Raw genomic sequence first — 13,869 nt, forward strand, 5'->3', positions numbered from 1 at the left:
GGAGGCCTCCTCGGGGAGCTTGGGAGGGGCTGGCTCTTGGGTCTGGGCAGACCAGCAGCTTCCCCAGCCAGGCAGCCTGGCATCCAACCCGCACCTGCTGGCAGCCTGGGGTGTGCAGGGCCCACAGTGAGAAGGTCAGGCGTCCAGCCAGCGGGCAGTACAACTTCTCCAGTGGGCAAGCGCCGCTCTGGGACTTGCCTCTCCACTTTGCCTCAGCTGTGGGCATGAGCTCCTCTGGGCCACTGCTGGCCTCGGGCAGGGTGGGCAGCTCTTTGACTGAGAGGCTGTGAGCTGCTTGGGGGTTCGGGGACCCCACTGGCCTGGGGACAGGAGCACCGGGAGGTCTCTGCTGGCCGCAGGTGCCGATGAGTCCCCGAGGGCTCGTCTCTGATTGGAAGCTTCTCAGACGGACCAACAGATGCTGACTGTGGCCAAGACATCTTGCCTCTGAAGCCGTCTGACTGGTGAGGAAGGGCCGGTGGCCTCCATAGGGTCGGGGTTAGAGCCCGTGAACGTGTGTAGGCCCTAGAGCTGGGCTTGACATGGGCCTTCGTGTGCCTGGTCTGCCAGGGAGCTGAGCGAAAGTGGCTGTGTGGGGAGACTTTGTCCCTTGTCAAAGTACACGAATGCAATCTTGGGGACTTTAGGAGCACGGAGGCACTGTGTGTGATGCTAGGCTTGCCTCAAGGCAGCTGAGCCTTTGCTCCAAGTCTTTTCCAGCCACCCTCCCTGCCACCCTTCTAGGGGACAACGGAGGGGCCAAGAGCCTGCCTGGCCAGGAGGGGTGGGGTGGGAGAGAGGGAGGAGTCTGTGGGCCTCACCACCTGCATCCGCCCCCACTGCCTGCCTGGTCCAGGACATTTCTGGGCATCCGAGCCTCAGAGCATGGGGACCGTGCCACTTGGAGCCCCTTGGCTCCCTGCCTATGAGGAGTAACGGATGTAGGAGTTGGGTTATATATATGGTGCTTCTCCCATAAACCCTGTCGGGATTGTAGCCTTTGCTTTCAGCCCTTCGAGCTGCAGCCTGGCCTCCTCAGGACAGCCTCAAAGGAGAGCGCCTGCTGCACGCCTCTCAGGCTTTGGGGGCCAGCACCTTTGCCATTTCTTTTTTGAATTTTATTTTATTTATTTTTTGCCATTTTGACAAATGCATCTGCAGTGAAGCCATTAGAGCTTCTGTCTGAGGGAAGATTCCGGAGCCAGCCAGCAGGCCTGGGGCAGGGATAGGCTTCCCATTTTGGCTGTCCAGCTGAGCTTGCCACGCATCTCAGCTTGAGCCCAGACCAGCAAGTAGCAGCTCCATCCACGTCAGACTGTGGCCAAGGGGAGGCAGCTAGTGTTGGGGCACCAACTCTGTATATCTCCTGCCAAGGTCTGGGCCCTGCTGTTGGCGGAGCATGGGCAGAGCACTTAGTACCACTTGTCAAATGGAGGCTTCCAGAGTGCGGGCTGCCTTCTCCAGAGGGAGGGTCACTGGGTGCTTGGACTGGGCACGTGTGCTTGGAGTTGAGTCCCAACTGTGACTGACAGGGTGTGTACCTGGTGGGCGCTTGGGTGCCATGGTGGCCTCAGAACTGCCAGGACTAGCCCTGCCCACCCCCCACCAGGCTCCAACATGAGATGCTCCCACTGGAGATGAAGCTGCAGATATGGGTCTGCTCAGATCCGGAAGGGGTTTGAATGCCCACATACAGAGTTTGGAATTTATTATATAGATGAACTTTCAATCCATTCAACGAGTACCTGACACTATCCTTAGTCCTGGGACCCAGCAGGGAACAAGGCACTCCTGGTGCCTGCTCACATAGATGTAATCATCTTGCGGGGGACAGAAAATAAGCAAATAAATCATTGTGAAGACACGATAAGTCTATGATACAAATGAAGAATGAAAAGGTGAACATGAAACAAGGTGTGGATTTGGGAATGTGCAGAGCAAGTTTAGGGAATTCATTCATTCATTCACACATCTAAAATATGTATGTGCTTGCCATGGGGCTAGGCTCTGGGGATTAATGAGAAAATGAAACATACAAGTCCCTGTCCTGATGAAGTTTATTTCTAGGGTGAGGGCATCTGTCCACGGGTTTTAGAAGCAGGAGTGACATATAGATCCAGGTGTGGACTGACTGAACTCACCCTGGTGGTGTGGAAGGTAGAGGAGAGGGTGGGCTGGGGCCAGGCCTAGGGCAGCAGCAGTCAGGATAGACAGAGAAGAAAGTACCGGAGAGAGATTTCAGCAGTAGAACCAACAGGATTGGAGAATGGGGAGGGGGTGTCAAGGATTACTCCTACCTAGGTTTCTGGGTTGAGCGCAGGTGGGGAGAGATGTGCCTTTCTCAAGATAAGGCACTGGGGAGATAGGAGCTGGGGCTGGGGTCAGAGGGTCAGGTCAGTTTGGGACATGTTGAGTCCAGGAGTGGCTTCTCAGTGAGGACAGCAGGGGCTGGGGGGATGGGCTGCTGTCTCTAGGGTGCCGTCTGTCCTAGGAGGAGCCTCCCCTGGGGTGCGGGCTGACTGTGGCTAATGTCAGATACCCTGCCCCAGTCCTATCTTTATCTGTAAAGAAATAAAGCCTCTGGTGGCAAAAGCAGCCCAACCTTGGAAAGTTTCTGATGTAATGGTGTCCACACTAGAGACTCCAGCCCCTTGTCAAAGGAGTGACGAAGCACGCTGGTCCGCCAGAACTCTTGGGCAGAGTCCTGTTTCCCGTATGTCCCACTGGAGATTTCATTCGTTCAAAAAATAGTGGTCAAGCATCTTTTTCATGGAGGTGCTGGCCTCGAGTCTGACCTCAAGGTGGCTGATGATAGCCAGAGGCGAATTGGCATCAAGGAGCCACGCCTGCCCAGTGAGTGCCAGGCCCTCACTCCACCTGCAGCTTGGGGCTGCCTATCCTCAGCTCCTGCAAGTCCCCTTCTGCACAGCTGAGCCCCTTCCCACTGTCCCTCCAGGCCTGGGGCACAAGGGGTCACTGCAGCTTCAGCTCCACACTCAGAGTCAGCCCTGAGAGCCTGCTGTGCCTGGTGCAGAGCTGACCTAGTTCTCCTCTTGGTACTCATGCCCAAGTCCCTGGCTCTGTTCACCTTCCAGGCTGGCCCTGTGGTTGAATGTGCTTTGGGAGCCAGATTGCTTAGGTGTGAATCTGTAAAATGGGGCTAGTAATAGCATCAGCCTTGCCAGATGTTTGTGAGAATTAAATGAGTTAACTTAGGTCAAGTGCTAGCAGCAGTGGTAGCTGCTCAATGAACGAGAAGTTGCCCCCTACATCCCCACCCCCCATTCCAGCTTCCTCTTGGCTCTCCTTGTCTGTGTCTGCCTGCCTGCCCACCTCCCTGCCACCCATGACGTGCACGACCCTCCCCTTGGCACGGTTCTCTGCCTGCTGCCCAGGACTTTTTCTACTGCAATGGCCAGAATTGCTACTAGCACATGATTTGCAATATGTGGCAGCATGAAAGAAAGGGAGGAGTTAAGGATGACCCTAAGGTTTTTTTTTTTTAATTTTATTGGATTATCGTTGATGTACAATGTTGTGTTAGTTCCGGGTATACAGCAAAGTGATTCAGGTATACATATACATATATTAATTCTTTTCCAGATTCTTTTCCCATGTAGGTTATCACAGAATATTGAGTAGAGTTCCCTGTGCTATATAGTAGGTCCTTGTTGGTTTTTGACTTGACTAACTGGGAGAACAGCATTGCCTTTGTTGAGTTGCTGACGAGTACTGGCGGATAAGGTTTTGAGGGGAAGATCAAGTACTCGGTTTTCGACATATTCAGCCTGAGATTCGACATCCAAGTGGTAACGTCAGGGAGACAAGCTGGAGTTCAGGAGAGAGGCTGGGCAGGTGTTATAATTTGCAAGTCATCAGTATACAGATGTGTTTAAAGCCAGAAGCCTGGATGAAGAAGTGACAAAGAGAGAAAAGATAAGGAATCTACTCAATCACTGAGTTCAGGACACTCCCAAGTTTAGAATTAGGAAAGAGGAGGAGGTTTCTTCAGAGGACACTGAGAAGAAGTGGTCACTGAGGCAGGAGCAGAGCCGGGAGCATGGAACCCATTATGTCAAGAAGGAGAGAGTGCCTGACTTGTGTCAAATGCTGCTGAGAAACAGAATAGATGTGGGCAGAGAATTGACTCTGAGGGTGAATTGTGTTCCTGGTTTTCTCTTTTATTTTGGGAGCAACACTGAGGTCAGAGACTCTGCCAGACTCACCTTTCTCAGCTCAGCACCTTGCGGAGACCTGGTGCACACCAGGTGCCTTGACCATATGCGTGGAATAGATGAATGACTAAAAGAGGACTGGGCAGCAGTGAGATTTGAATGAGCCACAGACCGGAAGGTAGTAGCTCTGGCTTCGAGCCTTGGTTGTATTTCCAGCTTGCTCCTTCTCTTCCTGGCCTTAACATCTCTGAAGGATTCATCATCAGAATGCTTTTAACCAGCGTCCAAGAGACTCCCTGGACCAGGCTGGTGTTTCTATAAAACTCTTGGGCTGGTTGTTCAACTAGTGAATGACGAGAAGGGAGGCCCAGAAGTGCACTACGATTGATGTTGGGTTTTTTACAGAATTATGGTGCCTTACCCTTGGTTTGTAAGCTTCCCTCCTATCTGGGTCCCCTGCCCATCTCTCTTCTCTTTGCCAACTACACATCTGCTCTCTTCCTCACGCAGCCTAGCCCTGCCCTCACACTTGCTTGGTTTCTCCAGTGCATTCCTGCAGCAGCTATTGCAAACTTTCTGGCCTCCTGCAAGGTCCGCATCTACCACTGCCTGATGCCTCTGAAGATGAAACCCCCTCCCATTTTGCTGAGAATGCTGGGGATTGGCATGAGTGAGCTTCTTGACCTGTCTCTCACTGTTCCCCTACCCCCATCTAACATGTCTGCCTATCACCTCCTTCCCCTCCTGGCCTGTTCATTAGGTACCCCTCCCCTCTGCATTCTTCATAAGTCACCTCTCACTTCCTCCGGTACCTGGACCCACCCATTCTATCCATCTTTCATGAGCTCCAGCCCTAACTGGGGTTGGTCACAAGCACAGATATTTTCACCATCCCTCCTCAAAAACCTTTCCACTTGCTTTACTATCTCCTTTGTGTAAAAGGAGTCTGAAACCCTACAAACAGCCCTCTCTACCAGCACTCCTTGAGGCTGCTCGTGATGAGCTCACCAGCGAGGTCCCTAGTGTTCGATGCAGGGCCGCTCCAGCTCTCATCTCAGGGGGAAGACGGGTCAGGCTCTGCCGGCAGCCCTGCTCTCCTGATGTGGCCCTGCAGGCTCTTCGCTCCCTGAGACTCCGTCTCCTGGGGCCTGTCCTCCGCAATCTCCTCAGGACCCTCCCCCCAGCCTTGCTCTCATGCTATGGTGGGGCGAGGGGTGACGCTCATCCCCTCTCAGAGCTTTAACTGCCAGCATCCCAGGTGGTGTCCACGTCTCCCCTCCAGTCCAGACCCCAGTGAGTGCTGGGCTGGTCAGAGTCTGCTGCAGCAGGCCTGGAGAGCGACTCTGAAAGCTCGAGACTAGGCCGGGGCCCTGGGGACAGAGGGCAGTGAATGGGAAGATTTTTGACACTTTGTAGGGGGGACAATCAACTGAGAACGGAGGCTGCTTGGAGGGGATGATTGAAGGTTTTTGGCTTGGGTGACTGCGTAGAGGACAAGCCCCTTTCTGAGTTGGGAAATTGGAGGAGAAGCTGATTTGTAGATGAAAAATGTCAAGTTCAGTTTTAGGTAGGTTGGGTTTGAGGCACCTCAAAGAAGAAGATGTCCAGCAGGCAGCTGGAGATATGGGTGGGCAGCTTGGAAGAGACGCCTGGGTGGGGACATAATGGTAACCGAAGTCTGGGACTGGATGAAGTTTCCAGAGCAAACGCGCGGATGGGAAGCACTGGCCTAGCGGCCTGCGGGCTGGGGATAGCTGCCCTTGTTCCCTGGTGAGGGGTCTGAGGGGGCATTTCACATGTTGTCATGTGCCCCCAGGGCTGTCCCGCTTGTGGGCTCAGTGCCACTGCTATTGGGGATGATCAGTAAGGAGGGGAGGGATCCAAGCGGTGGCAGGCAGGGCCAACGCTGGCTCTCTATCAGCAAGGGGCTGTCCCAAGTCCTCGGCCTGGTGTTTGCAGCCTCCCTGAGTGGCCTTGGACTCCTCTGCCCTATTGCTGTAAGCATAGCTCACTCTGTACTCCGGGTCCACCCTCCCACACCAGTGTCCCCTCCATCCCGGCCGTGAACTTGACCTTCGCTGCCCCTCTTCTACCCCTGCCGTTCATCCCCTGAACAGTGCTCTAATGTGTTCCACTCTGGGCCTGAGTTCCAGCCCCTCTTCATCTTCAGGCTTCCAGGAGGCCAGCACCGAAACCTGATCAGCGCAAGGGGCCCCAGCTTTGTTTGCATTGCCTGGAACTTTCTGTCTCCATGGTCAGCCGCCTCTAGGGTCCAAGCAGGGACTCAGGGATCCAGGTTCCTCTCCCTCGGGTTCCCTCATTAGCATCCTGGTGCCACAGTCCCACAGCAGGCGAGTGGCTCTGAGGCTGCTTGTTATTACCGCTCACCGCAGAGCGTGACGTGCCTGCCATCGCCATGGTGATGGCTTCAGAAGCCAGAACAAGCTTTGGGGGGGGGTTGGGGGGATGAGCTCCAGCAGTAGGGAATCCGCGGGGTGGGCTCATCATTTCTGCCCAAATCTGGTGGGGCACATGCCTCAGCAGGGGAGAGCAATCCTATCCTCCCTGACCCCATGCAGAACACACGGTGGAACACCATCTCCTGTCTCTCTTCTGGATTTTTCCCTCTCAGGATGCTTCTTCTCAGTCCATTTTGTGGCTAACTCTTCCTCTGCTCAATTCTTAAATGTTGGGGTTCTCAGGATTCTGCCTGCGTGGCCTCACCCACTTGTTCTCCCTCACTCCACGCACCCAATCCCCTCCCCCTTGTCTCGGGCTTCATCGGCACCGTCTTCTCCAGACTTCTCCACCCTTGCTCCCCGTCTAATCCAGTGTCCACCTAGCAGCCAGAAGGATCTTTCTCGAATATAATGCCGTCCTTGTCATGCTCCTGCTCAGCCCTTACAAGACTCCCCATAGCCCAGAGGAGAGAGTCCTGACTTGGACCACTGCCTATAGAGCCCATGGGACCTCTCCCTTCTCTCCTCCTCACTCCTTGCCCCATCCACCGGGCTACCGTGTGTTCCTCAGCTTGGAGGTGATGGAGATAATGTGATCAGAGCTGAAAAGAAGGACCCCCCCCCAGAGTCACTGCCCCGGTGAAAAAGTCAGTGAGAGATAGGACTCCCACCTGAGGAGAACCAGAGAGCTGGGGGTGGGGGCAGGTGGCAGCCTCTTTGGGCCAAGGAGATACATCTCCTCCCACAGGGCAGGAATTTGGGGGCAGTGGCTAGTTTGGAGGTGCTCAGCAGCTTAAGCCTGTGCCAGACAACAGAAGATGGCTTAAACAGTTTCTTGTTTTGTTTTGTTTTAGCCTTGTTAGTTCACACGTCAAAAAGTTCACTGAGGTAAAAGAAAAAGAAACACATCATGCAGTTTAGCACTGTTTGCCTTTGCAATTACCTATGGGGGTGGGAAGGGCACCATCATCTCCTGGGTGCTTGGAGCCTGCCACGGTGGCGATGCAGGTGCCCTTGCCCTGCACTGCCACAGCAATACCCAGGGGAGCTGGGGTTTGCCATGTGGGCCCTGGCTCTGTTCTCAGTGCTCACCTGAGGCCCTCCTGCCTTATATGGGCACCAGGGTGTTCTGTGACCTTCCTCTTGGGCCTCTGCCTGGCAGGTGAGGGTCCTGGTGGTACATGGAGGATGACAGAAAAAGCCAGTGGAGTGAAGAGCTCCCCAGCCGATAACCACAGCCATCATGCACCTCCTGCCATCAGCGTCAGTGGCGAAGATGACCACACGACCAGCAACAGGTGAGTCTGCTGAGGCTGGATCATTGCAGAGGTGGCCTTGAGGCTGCGACTTTCTCCCAACTGTGCCTCACTGTCACAGAGTAAATAACCTTTGGCTCAAGGACAGCCTCTAAAAGGACGACGGGGTTTCTAGGCATCTCCCAGGAGGGGAGAGTGCTAATAGGAGACAAGGCATGCCCAGAAAAAAAACCAAACAAACAAACCCTTGGTCACTTCTGCTCCTTCCTCTGCAGGCCACAGTCCGCGGCCGACGATGACACCTCCTCAGAACTACAGAGGCTGGCAGCGATGGATGCCCCCCTGCAGAGGAGGGGTGGCTTCCGCAGGTGGGTTTCACCACTGCCCTGCTGCTACCCCTCCACCCCATGGGGCCTGTCGGATCATGGGGTCCTCTCGGTCCCACGGGGCCTCTCTAGCAAGACCTCTGGGAAGCGCTGCCAATGCTGTCCTAGCTCAACTTTTTCTCCAGAGGAGGCTCCTGTGAGCAGGCTCGGGGTGGCAGTGCAGGTTTCTCTTCAGACTTGCCTGTGGCAGTGTTGGGAGGAGAGATGCTTCCCAGCGGAGGGGTATAGGTAGAGGGCTCCCAGGTCTCCAGCCCAGAGTTGTAGGCCCCATGAGGAAATCAGGAAGCTTGAGCCAACCTTCCTCCTGACCTGTCCTCCCTTAGCATCATCTCCATCTTGCCCCAGAGACCCCCTGTTTGTTCTTCACAATCGACAGAGATGGCACCTCCTACAGGAAGTCTTCCCAGACTAGCCCCTTACCCCTCAAGCTGCTGTGTTGGGAGTCACACCCAAGCCCCATCCCCCTGTCCTCGGCGCAGGTCCTCTCTCCACAGCGCGGTTCTCTTCTCTCCCCTCTAGGATTGCCTGCCTGGTGGGGGTCATCAGAGAGTGGGCCAACAAGAATTTCCGCGAGGAGGAGCCCAGACCTGACTCATTCCTTGAGCGTTTCTGTGGGCCTGAGCTCCAGACCGTGACGACACAGCAAGGAGATGGCAAAGGCGACAAGGACAGCGAGGGCAAGGGCACCAAGTATAGCTGTCCGGCCTGTGGGATTGGAAGGGCTCCCGAGCACGCGATCGGAGGGTGTGGTGGGGTTTCTCATACCACAGTCAGGGGCTGACCAGGGCCTATGCCCTCTCTAACAGCCAGTGGCCCCCCTGCCATGGGAGCCCCTGCTGGCTTTTCTCACCTTAGCTGCCTCTTGCCGATGTCCTCTTGCCGCTCACCTGAATGTGGGCAGGGAGAGGGCTCAGCCAATGGTGCGCCAGCCCCAGCCTGGGTTCTAGCGGTCAGTAAACGCAGAGGAGGGTGCAAATAAGGAATGCTGTTGAGGGGATGCCAGTACCGGCGCCCATGTGAGCACAGAGGTGGGTGTTTGAAGAGGACATGCTGGGGGCTGCCTGGTGGTAGAAGGCCCAGAAACAACTGAGCAAGACAGAACAAGCGGGGAGGCCAGAGAAAGCAGAGCTGGAGGGTCTGTTCTTTGAGGAATGAGTAGGCGACTGTGGATGTCTGGCCAGTAGGGGAAAAGAGCTCTTGCCAAGGCAGGACACAGCATCTGGGAAAGTGATTTGGGAGCTGGAGGCCGGGGACCAAACAGGGAGCGGGGGTGGGGGCGGGGGCGGGGACAGGAAGCACGTGGCGCTCGCTTGCTTGGAGCTCCTCTCTCTTCCCCGGGGAGATGCGGGAACCGGCCCTGAGCCCTCATTACCATGCTGTGGACGTCCCTCCCCAGGGCCTGGAGCCCGCCTCAGTGAAAGCAGTAGCCCTCATGCGCCCTCTGGGCAAGAGACCTCCAGAGGACAGAAGAGCCAGTGGGCCCATGTGGGGTCTCTTCACCCACCAAGCTCTACTCAGATGCACAGTGCCAGGTTGTGGCTTCCTGAAAAATGAGGCCCTAAGACAAGGCGTCCCTCACCCCACATATACCCTTAGGTGTTGCTTTTCAGGGTCCCCTGGCTACTGGAAGCTGGGCTGGGGCCACACTGGGGAGCCAGTTCCCAAGCCTGGGCTCTGTCTCCTCAGGAAGAAATGGGAACTATTTGTCTTGGACCCAGCTGGTGACTGGTACTACCACTGGCTATTTGTCATTGCCATGCCTGTCTTCTACAACTGGTGCCTACTGGTGGCCAGGTGAGCAGGGGGTTGTCCCAGTTGTGGACACAGAGCTCACCCCAACCCAGCCCTCTTTCTGGATTCCCTGCTTGCCAGTGGCCCCTCCCTCTTCCCTATTGACCCCCAGCTCTTTCTACCCCAACCCGATTTAATATGCTGCCAAAAGCTTCATGTCTATCCTTTTCCTGGTGTCTGTAATCTCTTCCTACTTCCTCATCCACACCGATGCTGTCTTAGGTGAGGCCGCCCCCGTCTCTCCCTGGGACAAGTACAACAGCCCTGCAGCCATTCCTTACAGACACTCTTGCCCTCTCTAATGCGTCTTCCACACTTGCAACTAGCATGGTTGATAGAAACTGGGATTTGATGATGTCAGGCCTTCCTCACAAACCTTTCAATGGTCCCTCATTGCCCACAAGATGAAGTTCAAGTGTTCAGCGTGGCCTTCAAGGCCCTCTGGACCTGGCCCTTCTCTCTAGCTCCACCTTCTGGACATACCCCAGCCCCAGCACTCACTACTCTTGGATCAGAACATCTGTTTCCTCAAGAGAAAATTCCCTTTCCTCATTTTCAACCTATGGAGATTCTTCTTGCAGTCTCAGTTCCGAAGTCATTCTCCACATATAGCTTATATACCTCTCCACATATACCTCAGTCATTCATTCAGCAAGGATTTGACTGAGCACCTACTGGGTGCTAGGCTCAGTGCTCAGGGCTGGGGACAATGTGGTGAAAAAGACACACGTGGCCTCTGCGCTCCTGGAGCTCTCAGGCTAGTGGGGGGTCACTGACAGTGAACATGAACAATCCAATGCCCGAGATGAGTCCAAGGACCAGAGGCAGGGAGCTACTAGAGAAAGGGCACTCAGGGTGGACCTCTCTGAGGAGGTGGTACCTTGGCTGAGACCTGAGTGATGAGAGGAAGTCGGCTATTTAGATGCTTGAGGTTGGTGGAGGGAACATTCTGGGAGGAGAGAACAACAAGGTGCCAAGGCGCTGTTTCAGGATGGCCTAGTGTGGCTGGAGGACTGCAGTGAAGCATCAGACAGGCTTTGTGTGCCAGGGGAGGGGGCTGGGTTTTATTCTAAGTGTAACCAAGTAGTCAGAGCTCAGGGCTCCTCCCTTGACTTGTATGCTCACTGAGTCATCATCCAGGGTTCTGTCCCTTCTTCTGCCCTCTCCCGAGGCCCCTACCCATCCAGTCACCAAGTCTCGTCAATTCCTCCTAAAACTCTCCTGCCGTCTCCAACCTCTCTTCATTCCCACTGCTTCGAGTCTAAGCCCAGCTACTGCTCTCTCTCATCTGGGTTGGCCAGTACTCTGCGTTGGGTTCTCAATAGGTGTGTGTTGAAGAGCCGAGCATGGAAGCTATTCAGCTGTGTATTGTGTGCATTCTTCCAACAGCTCATTTTTCATTCAACTCACTCTTGTTGAGCACTTGAATCCTGGGCTAAGATGTGCTCTGGGCTAAGATATGGGGCATGCAGTAATGGCTAAGAGGTGGTCTCTGTCTTTTTGGAGCTCATAGTCCAGTGGGTGAGACAGACAAGTAATCGTCAGTAGTGATGTCTACATAATAATAAGGGTTGGAGTAGTACTTGCTTGTGAATACATGTCTTCTTGGCAGCGGACTGATTGTGATTCATCAGTGCGTCTGGTCGCCATTCCAAGCCCTGCTCACAGTGGGCAATCAGTTTGGGGGCTTCAGGGGGCCTTGGCTAGCTTTATGGTGAAGCCCAGCCCTGTCTTCCTGCAGAGCCTGCTTCAGTGACCTACAGAAAGATTACTATGTAGTGTGGCTGGTGCTGGACTACTTCTCAGATGTGGTCTACATCGCAGACCTCTTCATCCGATTGCGCACAGGTAAGTGGATAACTGGGATATGCAGGCAGGACCATGGCCCATAAGACCAAAGGCTTGGATCCAAATTCTCAGGAAGCCCTGTTGGCATGGTGTTAGCCTCAAATGTTTGTCTGGGACACAGGTTGGTGGTGATTTGGGGGTGATCTCTTAGAGTACTTACGGCCAGCCATGCTCTGTGAGTTTCCTATACCCCTCCTTGGGAAAGAGAGTTGAGTGATCACTTTGTTCCTTGCTGAGCATTAGTCTACCAGGAGGGACAGGCCTGAAGGCAGAGGTGATACATTGGCTGTTTCTCCACCAGGTTTCCTGGAGCAGGGGCTGCTGGTAAAAGATAACAAGAAGTTGCGGGACAACTACATCCACACCCTGCAGTTCAAGCTGGATGTGGCTTCCATCATCCCTACAGACCTGATCTATTTTGCTGTGGGCATCCACAACCCTGAGCTGCGCTTCAACCGCCTGCTACACTTTGCCCGCATGTTTGAGTTCTTTGACCGCACTGAGACACGCACCAGCTACCCCAACATCTTCCGCATCAGCAACCTGGTCCTCTACATCTTGGTCATCATCCACTGGAATGCCTGCATCTACTACGCCATCTCCAAGTCCATTGGTTTTGGGGTCGACACCTGGGTTTACCCCAACATCACTGACCCTGAGTACGGCTACCTGTCTAGGGAATACATCTATTGCCTTTACTGGTCTACACTGACCCTCACCACCATTGGGGAGACACCACCCCCTGTAAAAGATGAGGAGTACCTATTTGTCATCTTTGATTTCTTGATTGGTGTCCTCATCTTTGCCACCATCGTGGGAAACGTGGGCTCCATGATCTCCAACATGAACGCCACCCAGGCTGAGTTCCAGGCCAAGATCGATGCCGTCAAACACTATATGCAGTTCCGAAAGGTCAGCAAGGAGATGGAAGCCAAGGTCATTAGGTGGTTTGACTACCTCTGGACCAATAAGAAGAGTGTGGATGAGCGGGAAGTTCTCAAGAAACTGCCAGCCAAGCTGAGGGCTGAGATAGCCATCAACGTCCACCTGTCCACACTCAAGAAAGTGCACATCTTTCAGGACTGTGAGGCTGGCCTGCTGGTGGAGCTGGTATTAAAGCTCCGTCCTCAGGTCTTCAGTCCTGGGGATTACATTTGCCGCAAGGGGGATATTGGGAAGGAGATGTACATAATCAAGGAAGGAAAATTGGCAGTGGTGGCTGATGATGGTGTCACTCAGCATGCCCTGCTCTCGGCTGGGAGTTGCTTTGGAGAGATCAGTATCCTTAACATTAAAGGCAGCAAAATGGGCAATCGACGCACAGCCAATATCCGAAGCCTTGGCTACTCAGATCTCTTCTGCTTGTCCAAGGATGATCTTATGGAAGCTGTGACGGAGTACCCTGAGGCCAAGAGGGTCTTGGAGGAGAGAGGCCGGGAGATCCTGATGAAGGAAGGATTGCTGGATGAGAATGAGGTGGCAGACAGCATCGAGGTGGATGTGCAGGAGAAGCTAGAACAGCTGGAAACCAACATGGAGACCTTGTACACTCGCTTTGCCTGCCTGCTGGCTGAGTACACAGGGGCCCAGCAGAAGCTCAAGCAGCGCATCGTGGTTTTGGAAACCAAGATGAAGCAGAATAATGAGGACGACTACCTGTCAGATGGGATGAATAGCCCCAAGCCAGCTGCTGCTGAGAAGCCATAATGGCTTGGGCCCAACTGCCTCTCCAGCCTTGGCCTTGACCCCAGGGGCTAGAAGAGTCGTGTAGGTCCCCACATATATATATGCATTACCCCCATGTCCCCTTGATTTCTCCCAGAAGCCTCTCTGTCAGCAGGTTTTTGACTCAATCATCCAGAAGCCCTTCTCCAAGTCCAACTAACAGCCAATCTTGTGCAGAGTGCAGACCGTGTTTGGCTCGGCTTCCAGAAGCTTCAGCCTGTCCAAGTTT

The 13,869-nt window shown here is 54.3% G+C and overlaps 1 protein-coding gene across 1 annotated transcript; it reads left to right on the forward strand.

Moving 5' to 3' along the window:
- The first annotated feature begins 415 nt into the window (after positions 1 to 415).
- Positions 416 to 13,622, forward strand: CNGA2 (cyclic nucleotide gated channel subunit alpha 2). The gene is made up of 7 exons (XM_036840877.1): positions 416 to 464; positions 7,797 to 7,932; positions 8,166 to 8,258; positions 8,796 to 8,966; positions 9,963 to 10,070; positions 11,809 to 11,915; positions 12,217 to 13,622. The coding sequence occupies exons 2-7, from the start codon at positions 7,823 to 7,825 to the stop codon at positions 13,620 to 13,622; spliced, it is 1,995 nt and encodes a 664-aa protein (XP_036696772.1). The 5' UTR covers positions 416 to 464; positions 7,797 to 7,822.
- The last annotated feature ends 247 nt before the right edge of the window (positions 13,623 to 13,869 follow it).

The sequence above is a fragment of the Balaenoptera musculus genome, chromosome X (genome assembly GCF_009873245.2).
Source record: "Balaenoptera musculus isolate JJ_BM4_2016_0621 chromosome X, mBalMus1.pri.v3, whole genome shotgun sequence".
In the NCBI taxonomy this organism is placed as follows: Eukaryota; Metazoa; Chordata; class Mammalia; order Artiodactyla; family Balaenopteridae; genus Balaenoptera; species Balaenoptera musculus.